This window comes from Leptosomus discolor, chromosome 7 (assembly GCF_034619465.1).
Source record: "Leptosomus discolor isolate bLepDis1 chromosome 7, bLepDis1.hap2, whole genome shotgun sequence".
Lineage (NCBI taxonomy): Eukaryota > Metazoa > Chordata > Aves > Leptosomiformes > Leptosomidae > Leptosomus > Leptosomus discolor.
Window position 1 is genome coordinate 20,687,778 of NC_141397.1, and position 23,304 is coordinate 20,711,081.

Consider the following 23,304-nt stretch of genomic DNA (forward strand, 5'->3'; position numbering starts at 1 on the left):
TTGATTTGTAAAATTGTAGAGAAATGGGAACAGCTTGATATTTTTCTGTTCAAATTTATAATAACAACTAGCCTACAAAGACTGTCTTTCTTCTGTTTCTACAATTATTTTAGAGCCATTAGGCTGCCTCTGAAAAGAGGCACAAGGTTCTCAGTGTTTGAAACAACTTTAATTAAACAATAAGGGAAAAATGCATGATTGTGCTTGTAAGAGAAAGGGAAGTGTACATTCTTGTTTGTTCTCAGTAAAGGGAAGTAAAAATATGACCTATAAATTGGAGTCTTCTGGGAACAAAGAACTGCATAATTAATGACATCTAGTTTGGCAGAAATGCAGGAGTTGTCTGGAGTTACTTGCATTTAAGACGTCAGTTGTAGAGTGATTGCCTGATGCAAGCTGTATTTAGTCATATCGAGGAGCCTGCTTTCACTTGGCACCAGCATGATTACCTTCTGGAAATACTTCTTTCATCTATTAAGATAAAACCCATTAAAAAGGTATGAGGGCACTGGTGTGGGGTTAGCAAAAAACAGGCCCCCAACTCAAATATTTCCCTGGAGAAGCTTTAGGACCTTAAGCCCTTCTGTCTACCCACCCGTATCCCCATCTTGTGCAATCCTGTGTTGGCAGATGATGTTGAATACGAAACAAATTAATTCTCCCATGCAAAAGTCCTGTAGCATCTTGTTTGTGTAATGTACCAAGAAAGCTTCAGCTTGACCTATCTCAGGGTGAAACTTCTCTTTAACAGAACAATGGTTGCTTAACATTAGGATTTAAGTGCTTTGCTCTCTGAAGTGGTGGCACAGGGAGTCAGGATGCTGTCTGGTGGCTCCAAACAGTGGGCCTTTTGTGTTTATTGCAGGCACACTGTACTGTTTTGGAGCATTTTGATCCAATTTTGTTGTTTAATCAAATTTTAATGTATTTCTGCTGCAAGAACTTTTTTGCATTTGGCATATTGTCTTTTCATCTTGTTCTCTGACTTATGCCATAAAGCACATCTTCAGTGGAAGAACTTTGGCATATATATAGTGGAGGATTGTGTATGTACAGAAGCAATGACCACATTGCAGCAATATAAAATTCCTATAATCCAGAAGGTGGTCCAGGTTCGAAGTGTTGAGAAGATCAAACTTCCTATCTCTCTTTGATTTTTTTTTTTCTTTTTTTCTAGTAATCTGCTTCCCTAGTTGACTAGTCAAAGAATTAGACTTTTCTTGTCCAAAGGTAATGGGGAAGAAATGTGAGGTTGCCAAGAAACATTAATAATGTTAACAACGGTGTAGGTCTTGAGTCTCTGAGGCAAAGAGTGTCTTAAGGCACTGTTGACTTAGCATTTTGCAGGGCTGGGGCTGAAAAGTGCCTATGCAATAATATCCACAATAGTGTCTGGGCAGATGATAGAGTTTGAGAAGTGTGTTGCCTCCCTAGTGACAGCATGCTCTGGGACAGGATGCTATGCAAAAGCAAGTGTGGTCTGTTGCATAAATCGCTGGGCTGGTAGGAGCTGATTTTGTGCTGCTGCGTGGCATCGATAAATTACTTCGTCTCTCTCTCAGTTCCCATATAAAATTGGAGCTGTCAGGCTGCTATGAAGCTGAGTTCATTAAGGGAAGTAAAAGCACTTTGGGGTCATTGGGTGAGAGGTGCCATTAAAACACTGTTATCTGTATGTCATCACTTGTGAACCCAGGGACAAACTGAAGAGGAGGACTTGTCTTTCTGCTTTGCTTCTACTGGAAAAAAATGTCTGATAAAAATGTGTTCTCACCTACCCCCACAAATAAAATAATCCATGCATTCGTAGTGACCCTAACCCGAATAAAAGCCCTGGGAGTGTTGTTTTTAAGTAAGCTTTAGCTCCTATTACTGAGTGCTTTTTTTTTTTTTTCTTCTTTTCCCAGAGTGAGGAGTTACATTTTAGTCCTCAGTACTGGCTTAGATTGGGAGCAGGTGTGGATGCTTTGCTCAGCTTTAGTACTGAGCTTATTTGGGAGGGACTTAGTTTTGCTTTGCGATATTCCCCTCACCCCCCTGCCTCATTTAGCTTTTACAAAAGTGTGTCAGAAAACTTGCTTCAGGCAAAAATAGATGAAAGATCTATGCTAGGTCATATCTATATGCATTTCTCACTAAGGGACGCATCTATAGCAAGTATTCGGAGAGCAATATGTTGAAGGGTATGTGTGTTTTGCTTCCTCTTGGGTCACTCTTCCTCGTTCAGTTTTACAGCTAATTCTTCTTTTCACATTGTTGGGATAGTTTCTTAAGCAGCACCCTTTTAACTCAAACAGCTCGGAAAAGCACACTGGAATCAGTATGTACACTGCTTCTTCCCTGCTGAAGTCTAGGCATACCTGAGAGGAAATGCAGTTTATGGACAAGTAGATAGTGTTCAGCAAGGAGAGCTAACCTGTCCCATTCACTGCAACTTTTTATGTAATTGAGCTCCTCCTTCTCACCTCACTAACAGTCTTTCTCTCACGTAGTATTTTATATGGGATTGTCACATCTGTTTGAAGAAATCAGCTGACAGGGTAAAGAATTATTGGGGGTGAGCCTTCAGATATTCAGACCCTGGCTTTCTATTCTGCCTGTCTTCACACTTAGGGCCCTTAATCACTGACTGTAGTCAGTGATTAGAGGTAGGTGCATTTGAAAAGCCTTCTGAGGTGTGTATGTCTTCCTTAAATGCAGAGGGACTTAGGACATCTTGTCTTGAGTTGTTCAGCCATTTGAAAGTTGTTGGGTGAATCCTGCATGAGGTGGTTCAATGAATGTTATATCCAAAGTGAATCAGGATGAAAAGTAGCTGCTGTAATCTTGCAGAACAGGAACTGAGGAGGAACTGAGCCACTTGATGGTGAAGGTGGGAGGGGTATAAGCAGATAAAAGCACATTACCTAGTTGGAAGACTCTTCCTCAGTAGATGAGACCGATACCATTCTTTGCAAAAGTCAGGGTTGCAGTGCCTATAAATGAACGAAACTTTCCAAAGTGGCCACTGCATCTCAGTTTCTAGGTGTTCAGCTTGAGAGGTCTGCAAGTAGCGTGTCAAGTGTGGAAAGTTACAGATGGTAACTTTCTTAGCTCAGGAGATGAAAGCTTCTTAAATTCGCATAACTTGGAGGTTCAAAACTGCCAATCCCCCTTAAAAATTAATTAGGAACTGGAAACTGTGGTCTTGCCAGTGTTGCTTCCTGCAGCAAGCAAGTTTCCCATCCAAATTCTCTCAGTGAGTGAGAGCTAATTGGATCACAGCACCAGCTGGCTCTGCTGTGGACAGGAGGGCAGCATCGAATATGGGTGACAGCTCCTGAGTCCAGATCCAACAGTGGTGGATATCCAGGTCTTCCTCTCTGGTTCCTAGGCACTGGATGTGTTATCCATAGGTATATTGGAGGTAGCCATGTCATAAGGAATCTCCTTTTCGATCCTGCTTTTATGAGCTGAAGTCCTCATGCTCATGTTTGAGACAATAAGGAGTTAAGACTGATTATCTGGTAAGCTTATCTTGGCAAAGAAAGGTGGAGGGAGAGGGAACTTGAGAAGCAAAAATTAAATGTCAGCAGAACTGTGACAGACTTGCATTCCTTTTTGGCAACTTGCCAGGGAGCTAGTAAAAAGCAAAATTATTGGCACAGTTACAGTGGAACAGCCAACTGACCTTGCCTGGCTGAAGGAGTGTTTCTGGTTAACTGTTTAGAAACCAAAAAACTGGTGGATTCACATTTTCAAAGCAAGGATACAGAAACTTGAAAATTGACTTTGACAAATCTTGTACAAATCCTTCCAACTGTTTAAGAAAAACTCAAACACCCAGAACACCTGGCTGCTTTCCATGGCTATATTTCAGTGCTGTGTGTTCGTTGATAAGCAATGATTGTCTGTGCAGCACTGCTGCTAATGGACTGTTAATTCCGGTCTCTCTTACAGTTTGTTCATCTTGCACATGGAGAAAGTAGTAGAAAACAATGTGTGTCCCTTTTATCAAACAAGAACAACCCCTGTCAATGTGGGGTCAGTAACTGCCATAGGCTCATAGGAGTATTTCCACCTGTGTTTGTGGTGGTGGAGCCAGCAGAAGGTATTTTGTACAGATGTTGCTCCTCTGGCCATTTGCAATAATTCGTCTAGGCTGACAGCGTAGATTATGTTATTTGTGGTCTGCCTATGCTGACAATTTGCCCTTTTAATTGAAGATGCTATATTGCAGCTGTTCTGTTGGCTCTTGGGGAGCCTCACAGTAGAGTGAGGCAAGAGGAGGTAATGATTTCTGTTTCAGGAAGGTGGGGTGAATGGTGTCAGAAGTGGCTTGCTCCCCATCTGTGTAAATCAACCATAGAGAAATGACTGTGATTTGGTTTTGGATTACTTAGGCTGGTGGGGTGGAGAGGCCACTCAGAGGCAGCAGAGCATCCTCCTTCCTGAACTGGGACTAACCTGTTGGTGATCAAGAAACTTGTCTGTGGGGTGGAGGCTGATGTGATGGCCTTGGTTAGAGCGGGAGGGAGGCAGGCAGGCAGCACAGGCCTTGCCTGGGAAGAGATGGCTGGGGTGGTCTGGAGGAAAAGGAGATATGGAAGTTGCCATGCGGGGCAACTGGGGAGCACAGCGCTGTAAAGAAATTGCGAGGAGATGAAACGTAGGTGAGCTGTGCAAGAAGTGGTGCCTGAAAGGATGAAGCATGGAGACTGTGGGTTGTACCTGATGGCTTAAGAAGTTTTGTGTGTCCTTTTTGCCTTTCCACTCCCTGTGGACCTGCTCTAGGCCTGAACCCCTTCTTCCCACCAACTTTTTCATTTTTTTGTTACGAAACACATCATTAAATCTTGGGGAAACCATGTCGATGTGACGTCAGTCCTCTTGTGAAATGTGGAGTTCCCATTGCTGCAATCCCAAGGGGCATCCTCAGTATATTAATCTCCCTCTCCATATGGTGCGTGGCTGGCTGTGGGGCAAGGCAGCACCCATCTGAAGAGGAAATAAGCCAAGCAAGGGAATCTGACATCAGTAATTTTATTTCTGAGAGTGAGGAGTCATTTCCTGGACTTCCACCAGGGAATCCACCAAGTTTCATAAACTTTATTTCTAAAGTAGGATGCACTTTGGGTTAAGTAAAGAAAATGTTTTGCCACACCCAAAATTTGACGGAGTGCCTCTTCATGCTATTGGGTCATGTTTGCACAGTTGTGATTGAAACTCTGTGAGTAGTTTGTAGGAGTCATTACCCTGCGTTTGGGTATGTATGGCTCAGCATTTCACTGCTGTCAAAAGGAGCTTGTGCCCAGGTGTTCTGTTTGCTCCATCTGGATGCTTAAAACCTGAAAACTATTTTAAGCCTTGCTTTATGATTCTGTTGCCTTTTCCTTCAAGCCTAGGAAGCAGGGAGCTCAGGGAGGCTTACCTGAGTCAACCAGCTGGGTTTTGCCTGGCTGATTTATTAGCATTGTTATTTATTTACTTTAAGACCTCAATTTTTACATTTGTGTTTTGGTTCTGTCATCTGGTTGAGCAGTGTGATATTTAAGTGTCTCAAACTAGCTGTCCTTAACCTGCTGAGATTGTAACAGATGTTGCCTGGTTAGATTTGGAAAGTTACACCAAAGATCTGATCTGTGAAGAAAAGCTCCTGAAAAGTGTTTGTCTTCACATCAGCCCTGCTAATGCAGGGTAGTAGGTCAGTGTGACTGGCAGGTTTCTACCCTCTTAATCCAAAGCAGCTGGAAATCTGCCCCACATTTGGGAAAACAAACAGCTGCTACTTCACAGATGAACTGAAAAAAATCCTTACCTGATTCATATTTAGTGCTCTGTTACTTGCATTTCCTGCAGAGTAGGTGGCATCTGTAGCAAAACCATCTGCAAAGATTATGTTCTTGGCACCTTTGGATAGTAGGAACTAATTTTTAGCCACTTGGTTGTTGAAATATCTGTATCAATAAATTCTACGCGTATATGTGCCCCCTCCGAGAAGTTAGACCACCTGTGTCTCTGCTTTCTATGCCTCAGTGGATGGGTCTAGTTATTTTGGGTTGCTATTTATACATCCTATGTTTTTGTTTCATCTGAGCACTATTCTGTTGATGGATGATTAGTTTGTATAAGCTATTGATGCAAAACCTGTAACTGGTCTTCTCATCATTAGTAGACGACGTGCCTCGGAGGGCTCCTTTATGTAAATTTGTTAGCTGTGCACTGTAAATTAGAGGTTCTTCCCTCTTCTGCTTTTCTTTCTAGAAGCAGAAGAAAGTGCTGTTTTCATCTAAGTGTTTTGAAGAATTTACCTGGAAGAGAGGAAAAAAAATCACACTCTCTTTTTGGTGTCTCTTTCTCCCACTTTCACTAACCCCACAAAGCATCCATCAGTTCTTAGCTGTTCTGGATGGGAGCAATACAAAGCCAGCTAGCTATCCAACTGACTCTCCATTAATTGTCAAGAGTGCGATGACCTAATTGGTTTCCCTAACCTTCAAGAATGTTGTGGTTTTTTTTTTTTTTTCTTGTTCTTTTTCTGTTGTGAAATACTAAAAGTGTTGTGCAAGTAGGTTTGAAATATTGGAATACTGGGGTAAATTTGTGTAGAAAGGCCCTCTGTTCTTTGAAATAACAAGGAGAGGGCTAGGGCAGGAAAGTTTGCAGGTGTTTTTTTTGTTGTATGTCAGCTGATTTAGACAGAAGTGATAGAGGTGATCTGGCTATTGTGCTTAGCCACAGATGTGATGGCAGATGCTGGAACTGGTGGGAAGGTGTAAGCAGTTCTCAGAGGGTGCTGGGATGTGAAAAGAGATGAATTCCTTTTTCCTCTGCTGTCTGAAGATTTGTTTAACATCATTTTGCACCCCCTTCAATTTGAAAAACCCAAGAGATTTAGATTGTGGGTTCCTTTGCATAGCTGTAGCACTTTGCATAGCTATTGCCAAAAGGCAAATCTACAGAGTCTGAAAAAAGTATAATTTAAAGGAAAGATTGCCTTGCTTTATTCTCTCTTACTCTTTCCCCTCCCAATCTTTTCTGGCCGCTAGTAAAGGCTATTTCCAGAAATTGTAAGTCACAGACAGGATCACATGTTAAAAATAGTAGCTGACATTTGAGCCTGGGTGACTTGAGGTCAGGGTGATATCTTCTGTACCTGGTTTGTGTGGTAGTTGCTCAGGGATGACTGCTGAAGGCAGCACAAGTCTTGCAACTTTGGGGAAGCTGTTCAGCCACCCCAATCTTTATTGTGTACAGTGGTCTAAATAGGTGGGAGTTTATTATGAAGTGATAAATGCTCATGTAAGGGGCTGCTGCCAAAACAAATCTGATATGGATGTTGGTTACTGCCTTCTGGGTCTGTTTCACTATGACTTCTAGTAAAACAGTATGAATTTACGAGCTCTTGTCTGTTATTGGTGAAAAGATTGTCTGAAGAGTCTAATTCCTCCGTAGCATGTGTAGGAATGGCTCTGTATTGACTCGGTTTCTGTAAGAAAAATCTCTCTTAATTGCAGCAAACTTGGAATTCTACTGTTGGAAAATAAATTTCACTGTCAGGATGTGGAAGAAATGTCCACCTTTTTAGCTGTGTCTGCTTCTGATGTTTGGTTTTTTTTTTTTTCACTTGGTAAAGGGTGCTAATGGTTTGTTCTTAAAGGAGGATTTTATTGCTGTGAAGTGGAATTGAAATTTCATCAGTTCCTGCTGCTACCTAGACTTTTTCTTTCAAGGAATGGTCTTGGCCCTTCCTTTGTCCAGGACACCACCCCCAACTTTTTCCTTTAAGTGAAGCAAGCTTGTTATTCACATCTGCTATGGAGTTGTATAATTCTACTAGGAAAAATTTTGAAGGGTCAACAAATGATCTTTGGCATGTCCCTTAGGAAAATATCTGTCTCAAAAGTAGCTGTGAGCATGCTGTCAAAGATGTACGAGATCAGCCTGGGCCTTTCTTCAACAGCATGCCCCTGCTATTGAGGATGGGCAGTTGCTGGTGGGTGTGAAGCTTTCTGGGGAGGGGGAGAACATGTCCAGAACAGCCCATCACCCAGGTGAAACTCCTACCCACATGCCTTGTCTTTGCTTATATCGGCATGCCTGCACGCACAAGATGTGCTTTCAGAACCAGGCTGCCAATCCCTTGTTAACCCTCTGGAAACTGCTTACAAACATTTGCTGCTTTGGTGGCAATCAGGTGAGGAAATGATCCGGTGCTTCTCCTGAATGTATCTGTTGCATCCATATGTGCTGAATGTTTATTATCATAGATAATTAGCAAAAACCACTAAGGCAGGTGGTGTACGTCTTGCAGTGTGTATTTGTGGGTGTTTGTTCCTTGCTTCTATATTTGATTTCGGCAAAGGAGGCTGCTGCCAGGTGCAGATGAGCATGTAGAGCCTCTGTAAACCTAGAAACCAGCTGTAAACCCTAGACTTGCTGAGTCACTGCCTAAGATCTCAGAATGCAGGTGCATATTGGGGGAGGATTATATTGATTTTTTTCTCTCTTAATAAGATATTTTACCTTGGAGAGAAAAATCTGGACATATTCTATGATCCCCTTTTCCAGAAGGCATCAGCTTTATAATTTTGGCCACAAACAAGTGCACAACTAAAAAGCAGATGGCAGTGAGTGCCCAAGAAGGCTGTGTCTGGATGGTATTAGGATGAACAATTTGTCATATTCTGGTGCCACAGACTCGTTAATTAGTATGAGTAACTCCAAGCAGACAAGCATCTCACAACAACCTCATGAAAAATGAGGGAGGGCCAAAAGGCTTGGTGTAGTATCTCCATCTCCCATAGAAGCTCTGTGCTCAAATGAGCATCACCTCCCTACTCCCGTGAGGTAAGAAGTCCAGTAGGCTTCAAATGGCTGAGTATGCAGTGGTGACGATCAGCTCGGGCATTATATTCTTGCCCTCATTTCACAAGATCCTAGTGTACAGCCTAGATGGGAGCCACCAGAGAACAGAGAAGGACTGGCAGAGCTGATTGTTCATTCCAGTCCAGGATTGGTCTTAACAGTGTTTAAGAAAATTGAATGTTTAGATATTTTATTTCTCATTTCCTTCCATTGCTCCTAAACAGGGGAGGTGGGCTTCTGTCTTTGAGGAGCCCAACTGTCTGTATGCTGGTAACAGAAGTAGCTAATTAAGTGAGCTACTAGTTGTGCCCTGGACTTTTTGTCTCTTGGAACATGGCTTGTGATCCTGTCTTAAGGGAGTGACACATATTGCCTAACTTTAGCATAGAGCTAGATGTCTCTCAGAACATGCTTTGCAGGTCTGCTTTTATTTCCTGGGCCTTTTTATAGACTACAGGTTTACCAGGAAAATAAAACAGAGCCAGGAGTCAGGTCAGTTCTATAACAGTTGAGCTGTAAGAAGAGGATGGGTAGATGCATGGATGGGGCCAAAAAGCCCAGCACAAGAACAAGACACTTAATCGAAAGCAGAGACTAAGTGACATCTGGTTATTGTATTCCACAGGCATTTCATCAGTTATGCAGCAGGGAGGGAATGGTTTGTGCTCTAAAAAGCTCTAGCAAGGCTTATTTTCACCTTCTCCTCCCCTTTGTCCTCTCTACTCAAACAAAAATCTTCAAATTTGCTTTTGAAAAGGCAAATTTTAATCCATGTACAATTTTATAGCTTTTCAATAAACAGCTTAAAGAATACAAGGGTGTTTCAGATTCTTGAGAGACTGTATTTTCTGTCAGTAATACAAACAATCATCACAGATTAATATATAGCTCACAAAGCCTCATAGATCTGCCAAAATGAGGTCACTCCCGAGGTTTGGGATTTTATGAGTTGTTTATAAGCATCTGTACCGTGGCCTGTAAGCAAGAAGGGGTTTCTCTCTTTTTCACTACCTCTCAGTTCTGGTTTGGCTTGGAGTTTTTAGTCTGTAGGGAGAGGGAAAAGGAAGGTCATGGTCCTTAAAAAAGCAAACAGAACCCCCACCTCGCAGCTGCACCACTAGTCTGATTACTCTAGAAAATAAATGTGTGGGTCTGAGAATCTAGGAGAACATTCAGCATTGCTGTAAATTTTTTTGCAATTATGTGTTGTTTTTTTTTTTTTTTGATAAACTGTAAGAAAAAATGACGGTGTTCGATAGAAATGCTAGCTGTGCAGGACCTCTGGAAGTCATCTGATCCCAATGTCCTGCTCAGAGCAGAATTGTCCCCGTTGCTCAACTGCATCAACAATGGCTTTGCCAAGTCTTGAAAATGTCAAAGAGATTGAGATTTGTAACCTCTCTGAGTAACCTGTCTGTGGGTCATGCTGCCCACCTGGTAAGCTAGACTTTTTTTAATGTGCAGCCTGAACTTCCAAGCTGCCATCTGGGGCTGTTGCTCCATGTTATATCATCCAATACTGCTGAGAACCATTTGTTTGGCTCTGTCATCTTTGCAGCTCCCCTTCAAATTTTAGCTGGCAGCTACTTAACTTACTCCTTAGTCTCCTTGGTAAACTAAAGAAGCCCACATCCCTCAGCACTCCTTGTAGGAGTCATTGTGGGCCTCTGAACCCTGTCTCAACCCTCTTGAACTGGGGGACCTGGATGTAGTAATCGGTGTACAACCTCACCAGCACTGAGTTGGGAGGAATGATAACTGCCCATTATTGCCCAGCTGTGGCCCTCTTAATGTAGCCTAGGACATGGTTTGCCTTACTCGCAATGAGAGTGCACCTTTTTGGCTTTTTCAGCCTGATACACGTTATGACATGCAGATCCTCTTTGGCAGGGCTGATTTTCCCATATGTGTTGGTCATAGGATTATTCCACCCAAGGTGTAGGGCTCCACACTTCTTGTTGAACCTTGTGAGGTTTCTCTTGGCCCAGTCAAATTTCACGAGGCCCATCTGGGTTGAGGTTCTGCTGTTTGCCTTTTCAACCACCTCCTCTAATTCAGTATCATCCGCAAATTTGCCAGGGCGCAACTATGCTGGTATCAAGATTGTTGTTGGGATGTTGAGCATTATGAGCCCTTGTGTTGATGTCTGGGCTGCTTTTCTGGTTACTGGCTGCCAGCTGCATTGAAACAGGTTGGGGAAAACTGGAGCCAGAATAGCAGCGCTCAGCAGTTAGTTGCTGTGAATGCTGCAGTGAGCACTTAACCGCCTTCACCTTGTAGGCTCCTGAATTATTGAACCCACTGCAGTGGTGGGCAAGACAGGTATGCCATGGTCAATGAGTGGTGATCCTGCTGCCTTCATCCCTGCCAGAAGCTTGTGCAGGATGTTGCGGCGCAGTCACTGCCATCAGTGATCCCTGAAGACAGGCAGTGCTACGGCAGCTCTGGTGGGCGACTGATGGAGGAAAGTTCCTGTTTTAAAACATGTTCCCTGTTGTACTTTGCACAGTAAATTAACCGTGGGATGTTGTTAAAAGAATGAGAGGGGGCCAGAATGGAAACATCTGAAACTTGCTTCCTCTGAAGAGTGTGACTGGAACACAGTTAATCGTTATCTATTTGGTAGTAAGCAAGTATGTGTTTGCTGGTAGCAATTAAACTATTGTTTTAAAGATTAATGAGTGGGAGAGACATTGGTTTCACAGTAACAAACAAGCGCCTTTCAGAGCAAAGACCTTGGGCCAGCACGTGGTATGCCGGTGCCTTGTTCTGAGCAGCAGCTGTGTGTTCACTTCACGCTCCAGCTTACAGTGATTTTATAAACAGAGATTGTTCGCGCCTTCTATTGGCAATAAAGCAGAGATGCCGAAATAAAGTGGGTGTCAAGACTTTGGCAGGACAGGATGAGATAGGTTCACCCAGCTAAATGAGAAGCCGATATTGTAAGTATTTGGAAATATCTGATCTTTACTGACTGCTGTTTCTATAATGGGAAATTTGCTGGTTGTGTTGGTGATGCCATTTTCAGGAATTTATCAGTACTTGTGGTCTGGTTCTCTGAAGAGGGATACTGACTGAGGGGAGAAATTCTGTGGCAGGCTGGGCCCCACAAAATGTATTCTGGCAACCTGGGTTGGCCGTTAGCTGCATGCACATGTGCTCATGGGTGAGAGGCTGGGCAGTGTCTACCAGAGTGTATTAGTCGTCAGCTAACCTCAAAGGAATGCTATAGCTGTGTTGCACCATATTTTGGTGATATTGAGCAGTCCTGTATAACTAGGTTTAAAAAAAAAATAAAAATTTGGGGATTAGATGAAGTGAGGAAGAGGAGTATATGTCCTTGTGGATGTTAATGCAGAAGATTCAAGCTATGTGTGGTAGGGTGGGAAAAATCCTCTGTTAAGTCAGCTGGGCAAGGGCTCTGGCTACAAGCGGAGATTGGGGCAATAAAAGCTGTGTGGACTAAATAGAAAATTATATTTCATAATTAAAGAGTATAGGGTTTTCTGCTTTCAAAGTAGACCAGAAGATGTGTCTGTGCTGGCTTGAGTCTGTACGCTACTGCCAGTTCCAGAAGACTGACTGCATTTTAAAAAGTGGCTGGGTTTGTTTTCTTCTGTTAGCTTGCCACAGCCTAGCTTTTTTGTTTTCATCACTATCTTTAGTTAACAACATAATCTAGCTGTTGTGCATGGTTCTTTTCTGTGCAAGGCCCTGTGTAGACTAAGCAGAGGGTTGCCATGAGGGTGCAGCTTTTATCCCCCCAAAAGGGATTTGTCAGGACCAAGCTCCTTTCAGCAACACATTAATAGCTTGCAATTATGAAACCTGTCAGTCCCCCTTTAATTTTACATCACTACTTATTTTAAAAGTTGACCTATTTTATATCTCAGTGCTCCACTAGCTTCTGTGAATGCTGCTACTGAGTGTCACCTCTGAGTCTTTGGGAGCTGGCTGGGAAGCTCAGGGCTGTGTGTACTGGAGCCAGGGAGATCAGCGGCAGAAGAGCTGATGAGAGGAGATCACCTGTGTAGAAGAGCACAGGGTGGACAGTGGCAAAGAGAAAGCTCTCTGCCATGAAGGGAGGTAGAGAGGAGGGGGCTGAGTAGGCAGAGCAGGAGTCTTGGGCGTGCTGCTTGTAGGGAAGAGATTTACTGTTGTGGGAGACTTCTTGGTAGCAGGTTGCTTGCAGAGTACTGAGTTGCAGAGGAGGGGTGAATGCATCGGCAGAAAGGTTTGCTGCTCTGTGCAGATGGTGTGTGATAGACACTGAAGTGATGTTGGGATTCTCCTTAGCTGAGATTTCTGTGGCTGCTTACTTGCATTTCTCAAGGGGTTCCATTTTATATTTTACGCTAATAGGGGAAGGGTCTGCAGTGGTGAAGAGGTTCAGTTGAATTTCCTGGCAGAAAGCACTGATGATGAGGCACAATGAGCTCCCAGTCACTGTGGCAGTGGGAGCTGGAGCACAGGTTCTCCAGTTGCCAAGGTGTCAAGGCTTTCTTGTTTTCCATAAACAGTTTTACTGGCCTAGCTTCTTCTGACTTTTTTGAAAGAGACCACAGAGTCACAGAATGGTTTGGGTTGGAAGGGACCTTAAAGACCATCTAGTTCCAATGCCCCCATGGGCAGGGACACCTTCCACTACACCAGGTTGCTCAAAGCCCCATCCAGCCTGGCCTTGAACACTGCCAGGGAGGGGGCAGCCACAGCTTCTCTGGGCACCATGTGCCAGTGTCTCACCACCCTCACAGGAAAGAATTTTTTCCTAATATCTAATCTAAATCTCCCCTCTTTCAGTTTGAAACCGTTACCCCTCATCCTATGACTTACCCCCCCTGACCAAGAGTCCCTCCCTACCTTTCCTGCAGCCCCCCTTTAAGAGCTGGGAGGCCACTATAGAGTCTCACTGGAGCCTTCTCTTCTCCAGGCTGAACAACCCCAACTCTCTCAGCCTGTCCTCACAGGGGAGGTGCTCCAGCCTCCCGATCATCTTTGTGACCCTCCTCTGGACCCACTCGAGCAGATCCATGTCTGTCTTGTGCTGGGGGCCCCAGAGCTGAACACAGCACTGCAGGTGGGGTCTCACCAGAGTGGTGTAGAGGGGGAGAATCCCTTCCCTTGACCTGCTGGCCATGCTTCTCTTGATGCAGCCCAGGATGTTCACTTGTATATCGTGTAGACTCCATGAAGCACCAGCAATATGGGTGACAGGCAAAAAGTTGGCATCCCACTTGCCTCCAGTTTCCCTCAGAGATTTTTGTCCTCATCCCTAGTACATTTTCACTTGTGCTACCCTAGGGCTAAATCTCTCTCAATGTAATCACCAGTTTGTTCTTGAAAGCAAAATAACCTAGTTTTCAGCCATTCATTTGAATTTTGAATTCTGGTCTTTTGAGAGGAAGCCACTGTCTAAAATGATGAAGTTCATAGGCAATGTCAGGAGGTTGGATGGAGATGTGAGCTCCTGTTGTTCTCTATGGTTTTAAAAGCACATGAAGAACATGGCTACTCTCTCTTCCATCAAACTGAGTGACCTGCAGGCTTGAGACTGAAAGCGTGAGAGCAGTCTGTTGGTGATGGTGCAGAACAACTTGTACATGCTGGAGGGGAGTTTTAAATGAAGTTCATTTAAATGAAATGAATTATTGAGTAACTGTACTAACTCAAAAGTGTTTGAGTATCCTTCTTCACATTGGCAAAACCACAAAATTGTTGATGTTTCTCCAATGACTAATATATCGTTCTTTACCCTAGCGTTTGGCTTTTTTCTTTCCCAGGCTTTCAGTAAGTTGCTTAAAATAAAAGACTGTAGACTGACTTCAGATAACTGCTGAAGCTAAATTGCTATTTGGACTACTCTTTTGCTTAAACCAAAATGCATTTTTCATTCCAAAACAGTGTTTCCAAACTGCCATTGCAGAGTAGCATTCTGTAAATACAGCTGGGAGAGAGTATTTAAGTACAGTTTTGTTTAGTGTTCCATTTGCCCACACAGTTCCAGGGGCATGAAGCTGAACGTGGCAAGAGTTATGGGCCTGCCCATTAACAGCTTCAGCTTTCAATGTCCTACATGTCCAGGTGTGAGTAGAAGTCTAGCTGAATTGTAAGTTTAGTTTCTTGTTTTCTTATCATAAAGAACATTTTCCCGCTGTGCAGCCAATTGTGCTTTAGAGGCTTCATCAGAAGAGCTACAAGTACTGCATGCTACCACTAAATGTTGTTTTCCGTGGGGATTTAGCAACTCTGCTCCTAAAACATTTTGCTGGCTTAGATGTGTTGATCCCTGACCTGGGTATCTGTGCCAACAGAAACTTTGAAGTGCTGATGCAGTTACAGTGAGAAAACTGTTCTTCTCCTGTGCTTGCATTGCCCCTGGGATCTGGTTTTACTACAGTTTCGAAAGCAGTTACTTGCTGGTGCGGTTCTGCCTGTGCTAGGAATGGGTCACCAGTGTTTTCCTGCGTTTGCAAGTTGGTTCTTGTGCAGGCAGGCCCGCTCCTGCAGCAGGGCAGCCATGGAACTGAAGCCTTTACTGGGGCTAGACTTTGATGGCCTTATTGCCTGGAAGTTATTGGGACCTGGCTCCTTCTCGTAGGGTCTTCCATGAAAATCAGTCCTGGTCTTCCTCCCAACATCCTCAGCACTGTTCCGTAGTACTTCGTGCAGGCTGTTACTGGAGTCTTCCATTTTATTTAACTTTTAAAATTCCTATCTCAAACTATTTTTATGGAAAACTTTGGGCCTTTATTTGCATTTGATCCCTTTACTAGCATAGGTCAAACTTACTGGAAGAAAAAAAAGTTGTGAATTTTCAGAGGATTCAGCAGAGGGGGGACTAAGATTCAGGCTTGTTGATGTGTCCTTTGTTGGAAGCTTAGGTTGAGCCTTGTTTAAAGACCCACAGATGGCTTTCCTGTGCTTGGTGGGTACCATGATTTAGGTTAGTTAGTGGCTAAATTAAAATAGTCTTTAGTCAGGCTTATTCTGAAGTTATAAAATGTGTTAATACATTTGAAACTGGCAGCTGGTGACTGAGGTGGTGAGGAGATGTAATGTGTGGGGTTTTTTCTGAGACTTTCTAAGAGGCTGTATTAACAATGACTTTATACCAGGATGCTGTTAATCCATGAATATTGCCCCATAGCTCTGTGCTGCTTTGGGATGTGCAGTCCTGCATGGAAACTAACACTTTAACGCCCTGGCTTTTCACAAAGCCTTTAGGCAGGGTGGTGTGGTGTAAGCTGCCTGAAAGCAGCAAAGGGCATGGGTAGATTTTTTTCTAACTCTAACTTTCTAATTTCTCTTTTGTGGAAAACGCCAGCAGCTACTTCAGAAGGAAGTTCATCAAGGACCTTGATTGGAAGGAAATCACTGCACCGATTGTGATGACTTTGATTTCCCTCCTCAGCTAGTAGCTGAAGGACCTCTGACATAACTTGTATTTTTTCATGGTCACTTTGGGGTGAAGTACCTCTCTGTGTCATGGCGGGAAGGAAGTAAGAAGAGCTTGCTGCTATTTCAGGACATTGTGAGGGAAATGTAGCATGCTTTATTTCCTTTTGAGACTGGTGTTTAAATTAGGAGTGGGTCTCCCCTGCCACGGGGCAGGGAGGGGAGGGTTTTTTCCATTACCTTCACAAATAACTGTGGGGTCTCAAGTGTGAAGGTATTTGATGCAGCTGGTGTTGAGGAGGTGTAGCCAGCTGTTTGCTGGAGAAATGCACCATTGTTCTACTTATTTCCCATTTTGTATCAGGGATTTTTTAGCCACTTCCCAAATGACCACCATTTCTTCACACTAAAACCTCTTCCTTTATTCATAAGACTAAATCTTCCTCAACTTAGTATTCTGTATGTTGGAGTTCTTTCCCCTGTTTCAGCCTCAGACTCCTCTGGATATCACGACATGCAAAGTTTTATTCATTATTTTGTCTGTCAGTCATGTCTAGTCAAAGACATTTCCTGTAGGTATAAACTGGGTAATTCCAATTTATTTAAAAAAAAAAAAAAAAAAAAAAAATCATTGAAGTGTAAACAAAAACTGTCTCTGCAGTGCTGGATATTCAATTAATTGGATGTGAAGCTTACATTTGAAGGGTGGTGTTTGAGTGCAAAACAGCTCAAAAAATACTCCTTTAAATAGAAATTTATGAAATATATAATGTAGAAAAGTTCAGGTAAAGATTTTACTTTTGAGTTAAACAAGGTATTTGTGTGTCAACTCAAAAGTGCTCTAGAGCGGTAAATTGCTGATGTGGTTAAGAGACAGCAAATGAACACAAAAGCTACAGTAATTAAACATTTTTGATGAAGGATAGTGTTGAACATTGTGAAACCTGCATGTTTGAAAGCCTGAATGTTAAAACTGCTAGTGATTCAGTGCTAAGTATAAAAAGAGAGGACATCTCTATCTTATTAAAAAAAACCCAAACCACCCCACCAAAAAACTAATAAACACCCCCCCCCCCCCCCCTCCAAAAAACCCCAAAACCCACAACCAACCAAAACTCAGCCAACACCAGTAATCTGTTTATGGATATTCTTTGTCTATTCATTGTAGAGTCACCTATTTTGAACATTTAAGACTTGGTACTAAAGGGCAACACAGCAGACTGCTGAACCCTGTGATGACTTTGTCACCACGGTGCTACAGAAACCAGCAGTACGACTGTGTGTAGTACTTCTGCTTTATTGGCTGCTCTCCCTGTTTGGGCTGAATTAGGCAAGGGCTTGCTGCTGCGTTGGGGACCCTGGAGGGCTGACGCTCAGCTGTGAAAAATGGAGGTGGCTCCAGCCTGCAAGATGGGATGTGAGCGTTTTACTTGAGGACTGTTCAGAGTGGGATTTGGGTATCCTGAGAGTCTTGTTAGAACCTTCATGAGAAATGAAGGTGGTCTCAGAGATGCAATGTCTCGGAAACTTTTTTTTCGGTCCAGAATAAGAGATCACAGCTCATTGATTAGGTGGCTCCTAACCTGTGCTTGATTTGCTGGGAAGGTTGTATGTTGTTTTGGAGGAGTCTCTGCTCTCACAGCAAGAAACATACAGTTCACCAGAAGACTCTGTTTTCCCCTGCTTCCATGCAGACACTTGAAAGTGCTTCCTTCAAGCTCAAACTCTGTGTTATTTTGCTGAAAAGAAGCAGCAGTTTCTAAAGGACATAGCAGGGCCTTTATCTGTGTTTTACATGCATTGCAAATTCCCTGGGGAATTGCACCAGCTTTGCTATGTCCCAGCAATAGCAAAGTAGAAGAATGTCCAAAGAATTAGCAGCTGCCTTCTCAGAAAACTTGTTTATGTTTTATAGCAATGTAATACTTCCAAAACATTTCCTTGTCATGATTAATGGTGCACCGGATAAAAATCTACCCTGACTAAACTCAGGGAGTGCCGTTCTCAATGTGTTCTTGACATGCTACAAGTTTGTAATTGTGTTTTCTTTTGTTATGTTTCTCAGTGATTAAACCTATATCATGAGGTATTTATCTCTCAGCCAAGTGCTTATTTGTAGGCCATCAGCTGCGCGTTTTTTGACTGCGAACACCATGAGACAGTTCTTTGCAAATTACCTGTTTGGGTGGGAACTGCTGACTTAGCAGTACTTAGTCCAGTGAGGAAATATGTGTTGCTTCCAAGTAAAAGGCTGGAAAACAGTAATTCTGGCATGGTGTTTTTAGAGTTCCAGGATTAGGTGGTAGATCTAAACATGACAGTGAGGATTCTTTTGTCTCTAATCCCATCTTGGTGGTTTTTTGTTTGGTTTTTTTTTTTTTTTAGGCACAGCTGGAAGCTCAGAGGGCGACTCAGGATTTTCAGAGGGCCACTGAAGTGCTGCGTGCTGCAAAAGAGACCATTTCGCTTGCTGAGCAGAGGCTACTGGAAGATGACAAACGTCAGTTTGACTCTGCCTGGCAAGAGATGCTCAACCATGCTACTCAGAGGGTAATACAAATGTGCCCCAGCACCTGTCTTTCACGTATTTTGTGTTCTCCTGCGGTGTATGAGGCTTAGTTTCTGAAAAAAAAAAAAAACCCACAAATTTTTGTACTGGTCCAGATACATGACGTGTCGGAATTGAAGCTACAGAAAATTATGAAGCATAAGGTTAAATGATTTGGGCCCTGGGCTGCTACTGGGACAACTATAGTTCTCTATCTGGCTGTGCTAGTAGCTAGTGGAGTAGCTCTCTGCATCTATAGAATAGGAATAAACAAAGTCTTAAGGCATATCTGCATTTGGAGTTATGCCAGAGCAATTGCATAGGGATGGCTATTCCTGAATACACGTGTTACGGAAACTCTGACTCTGGAAAAACAGGGGCATGTTCCAATTTTAGTATAACCTGTTCTTAGTATGGAGTAAGTCAAACAAAGCACTTTGCTTTGGAAATGTGTGTTTGAATGTAGAATTACTTTAAAATGTGTGTTGCATTTTAAGCTTGCACACTGTTCTATCATGAATTAACTTTCAAATTTAGACAAGGTCTTACCTCTTTTGTAATTTTTTTTAAATCTATAGAAGAGATGTACCATCTAACAATGAAAGGCAGTATTAATTTTAGCAGCTGCCAAGAAGATTTATCCTGTCATTTGCTGTGTCTCTTTTTCCTGTTTTAAAAAAAAAGCAGAAAGGTTTTTTTTTTAAAATGAAAGAACCAAAATTCGAAGTTAAAAACCTTTGTTCTATCAGAGTTCCCATAATATGCCAGTGAAGCTGAACTTGCTCTTCCAAGTATGCTAGCGTGCCATACAATGTTCATATTGTCTTGCAGTCCTCAATGCAGTAGCTCTGTTCTGTTGCAGAAGCTTCTCCGTTAAAAGAAAGCCTCTATTTCAGAGTGACTTGTAAAAAAAACCAGCTGCCTGATGAAGAAACAGGGAACAAAAAGGATGTTTGCTGTATAGGAGAGAGATGGAAAACCTGGTATATATTAAAAAAGAGAAAACAAACTCCAGGGTATTGTTTGTGTTATTGTCTGTTATCATTAGGTATGTGCAGATCTAGTAACCTCTGTGTGTTTCTGAAGGGAGCCCCACCGTTGCAGTGCATGTATGCCAAGACACCAGCAGCTGTCACTTTCCATAGTTGTTTTCCCTGCTCAATATGAGAAAAGTCCAGAAATGCATACACAATTTCTGGTTCTTGGAATAGATGAGAAAACTGGAAGCATCTAAGGAGTTGCTTAGAGCTCCTGACTGCTAAACTGCTGAGATTTGGTGGAGAGTGATAGCAACCATGTATCAGCTGCCTCTCTCTAGCTGGCATAATGAAAATTTGTGTTGGGGTGGGTGAGGAAAGAAATGCTAGCAATTTCGAGAGTTCAAATGGATTCCTTTTTTTTCCTTGGGTATTTCAAGGGGATCTCTGTGGCCTCCTACAACCCTTAGTCCTTCCCTGACAGTCTGCGAGAGTACACCCGAGATGGGCAAACCCACTGATTTAGAGAAGATGGTTGCTGACAGTGTTTGGTGGAGTCATGCTGGTGGTGTTGATACAGATCATCACTGAATGTAGAATATCTGCTTGTCGGAGGGCTGACTGTAACCATAATGTCTCTGATGGCTACAGCTGAATAGTAAATAGGAGCCTTAAATTTATTTACTGCAGTTATAAAATCTCCTAGGCACAAACTGGATTGTACAGAGCTCATGGCTCCTTGAATGGCAAGTGTGTTACTCCATTCTTCCTGGTGCCTAAAATAGCCTGGGTAAGCTCAGTTCCCAGAAAGCACCTATGTGCACCTTTCCAGGGTACAGCAGATTTTGAAAGAGTTATGTGGGAGTTTGTCTCGTGATTTTCATTGACCATACTGGAGGTCTTAAGGCTAGGGCCAGAGCCAGGCAGCGTGAAAATGCTGGTGGAAGTCTGACTGGACAGACCCAGCATTAGTTTGTTTGGAGCGCTTGACTGAGTTTTATAACTTCTTTAGGAGCAGAGTGAATAATTCCTTGGTTTCAGTTCATGCAATTAGTGAAGTGCTTAGTGTTCAGTGAGGTCTTGAGGCACAGAAAACATCATCGTTCCTGACCAAGCAATGAAAACAGGTTGGAGGATGAGATCTTCTAGAACAAAAGTTCTTCTTGGCTGCCACCGTGTTGCTGTTAACTTGGATCGTTAACTACTAATTACATTAGAAATTACTAATGGAAAAAACTGTTTCTGAGGGTGATGAAATAGAATTCCTCTACTTCCACATATAAAAATACTCTTGGAGGAAGTTCTTGCATTCTAGTTGTTTGTATTTGCTAGCTTTTTTGTGTGTATTTATAAATGACAGTTGTACTGGTTGGAGAATAATCTTGCACTAGGTCTTATACAGCAATGAATCAAGCAGAGAAAAGCACCTCTGTGCCAAATGTTAGAAGTGGGCTACTAGTTAATTTGTTTCTCTATTGATAGAAATGTCAAGTGAGTGTAAAGTGGTTTTATTTGCTATTCTTAAGCAGAGGTATCAGGCTTTGTTGAATTAATTGAAATTTGGAACAAAACCCAAGGCCCTGTAGCAGCTTGGTAGCTGACAAACAATGCAAACAGAGAGCACAAAGGAAACGTGTAGGCAAGAGAACAAATGGGACATTTTTTTTTTTTTTTTTTTTTAGAACAGGTGTGTATGGAGATACTGCCAGGTTACTTTTGCACTTGACCCAATGGATGTGGACACAGACTTGGGTTCGAGAGTACCAAACGAGGAAATGCTGTTTTCAGACTCTCACTGGGAGGACATGTAGAAAGAATTTCATGTTGTAATTGCTTTTTGATTTCTTCATAGACTGAAAAGCTATTAACAGTATTTTTAATGTGACAGTCTAATGGGTTGCTGTAAACAAGGCTTTGGTAGCCACTGATATAGAAAATCATATAATTAAACTGATGAGAAATGGGAGAGTTACTGAAATTTTGCTTATCCTGAGTGGGCTGTAAGCATAACATGTGGAAGATGTTTTTATTTGCGGAGTAGGCAGGGTGGGCATGAAATAGGTACAGGGAGTACAGGCTGTCACTCAGCAATTTTTTCACCTCACAGTTTGAGCTAGATTTCCAAAGGAAGCTGGGTGCCTAAACAGGAGCTGGATGCCTGCCTGCCTGTGAAGATGGAACTAATACCTGTAAATGTCTGTGCTTGAACTACATGTTGACCACAGTGAAGCACAGGACTGTGATGTGATCCTGCAAGTCAAGCAGCTGCTTTATCTGTTTCTACTCTTAACTTGATATGTATTTTTGGGTAAATTCCTTTGGGTTTTTTCTAGATGTCCATTTCTCTGCGTATCTGAGATAAGTGTAATGACATTTAGGCTGGGATTTGGCTCACCGGTTTCAGATGTCTAGAACATTACTTTGTATGTCCCAGTTACTTGCCTAAACTTCCATTATAGTCAAAGGAGGTCTGATCAGCAAGCTAATGGTGTCTGGAGAACAATTCATGTGACCAGAGGAGCAAGTTCATTGTAAGATGAATTTTCTGTTGATTGTAATGGAAATGTTGTCACCTAGCTTGCATATAGACAGGTTTGATGAGCTCTTAAGCTGCCTGGAGAAGGAAAGTACTGTTCACTGTTAGCCATTGGCTTACCAGGTTTTTGGTAACTGCAGTTTGTCTTTAAAATTTGGAGAAAATGTTTTTGGGAAGTGGAAAAGTGTTGCCTATCTGCTAGCAGCTTGAATTATAATGCTGCAGTTTGGGGTGCAGAGAGCAGGGCTATAAAAGGGCCAAAGGATGGAGAATTTTGGAGGGATGAAGGAGAGACATCTTCACATTTATAATCCTGTTGAAATAATTCGTAAATGTGTACAAAAGGAAAGTGCTGACAGATGCATTACCTCAAGTTTGAGACAAGCTGGAGCAGAAAGGAATATACTTCATGAATTTTAAGAGAAATTGCTAATTTCTAATTGCCGATGCAATCTGCAATCTTAAAAAAGGTTCTGCTTTTACAGTCTTTCCTGAGATCTGTTCAGTTCATAAATTCTGGCAGGGAGAAGAAATGTTTTGGCTCTTGATCATGAGACATTTAAAAAGGAAGGGATGAGGGGAGAGTGAAGAGGGAGGAGGCATGCTCCCTCTTGGTTTAATTTGGCTTGTGAAGCTCCCTTTGATATTACACCGTGAAGTACCATCTGTCAGCGTAAAATGCGTGGGTGCTTTTGTGATGTAGAGAGAAGAGAGATCTTCCTGCAGATAGAAATACTGGGAAAAAAAAGGGAGGAAAAGAAAAGTCTATGAAAGAAACAACAAAAATATCCACGTCCTTCCCTGCCCTAACCTCTGTCACTTCACCCTGGAAATTCAGGTGTCTTGGTTTGAAAAGACAGGTGTCTGTGGAGGAAGGCAGGAGCCTCCCTTGAAATGGAAAGTGCAACCCCCTTCCCTCCAAATTATTATAATTTTGAAATTAACGGGCCTTCAGGCAAAGGTATGGGGAATAGGAATAACAGTTCTTTACTAATATATAT

At 42.5% G+C, this 23,304-nt stretch overlaps 1 protein-coding gene across 1 annotated transcript in view; it reads left to right on the plus strand.

Moving 5' to 3' along the window:
• SH3BP5 (SH3 domain binding protein 5) overlaps positions 1-23,304 on the plus strand; it is a 53,367-nt gene that overhangs the window by 15,126 nt on the left and 14,937 nt on the right. The window contains exon 4 of the mRNA XM_086468270.1: positions 18,628-18,792. Coding sequence (XP_086324396.1) covers positions 18,628-18,792 — 165 coding nt within the window. The remainder of the gene's footprint in view (positions 1-18,627; positions 18,793-23,304) is intronic.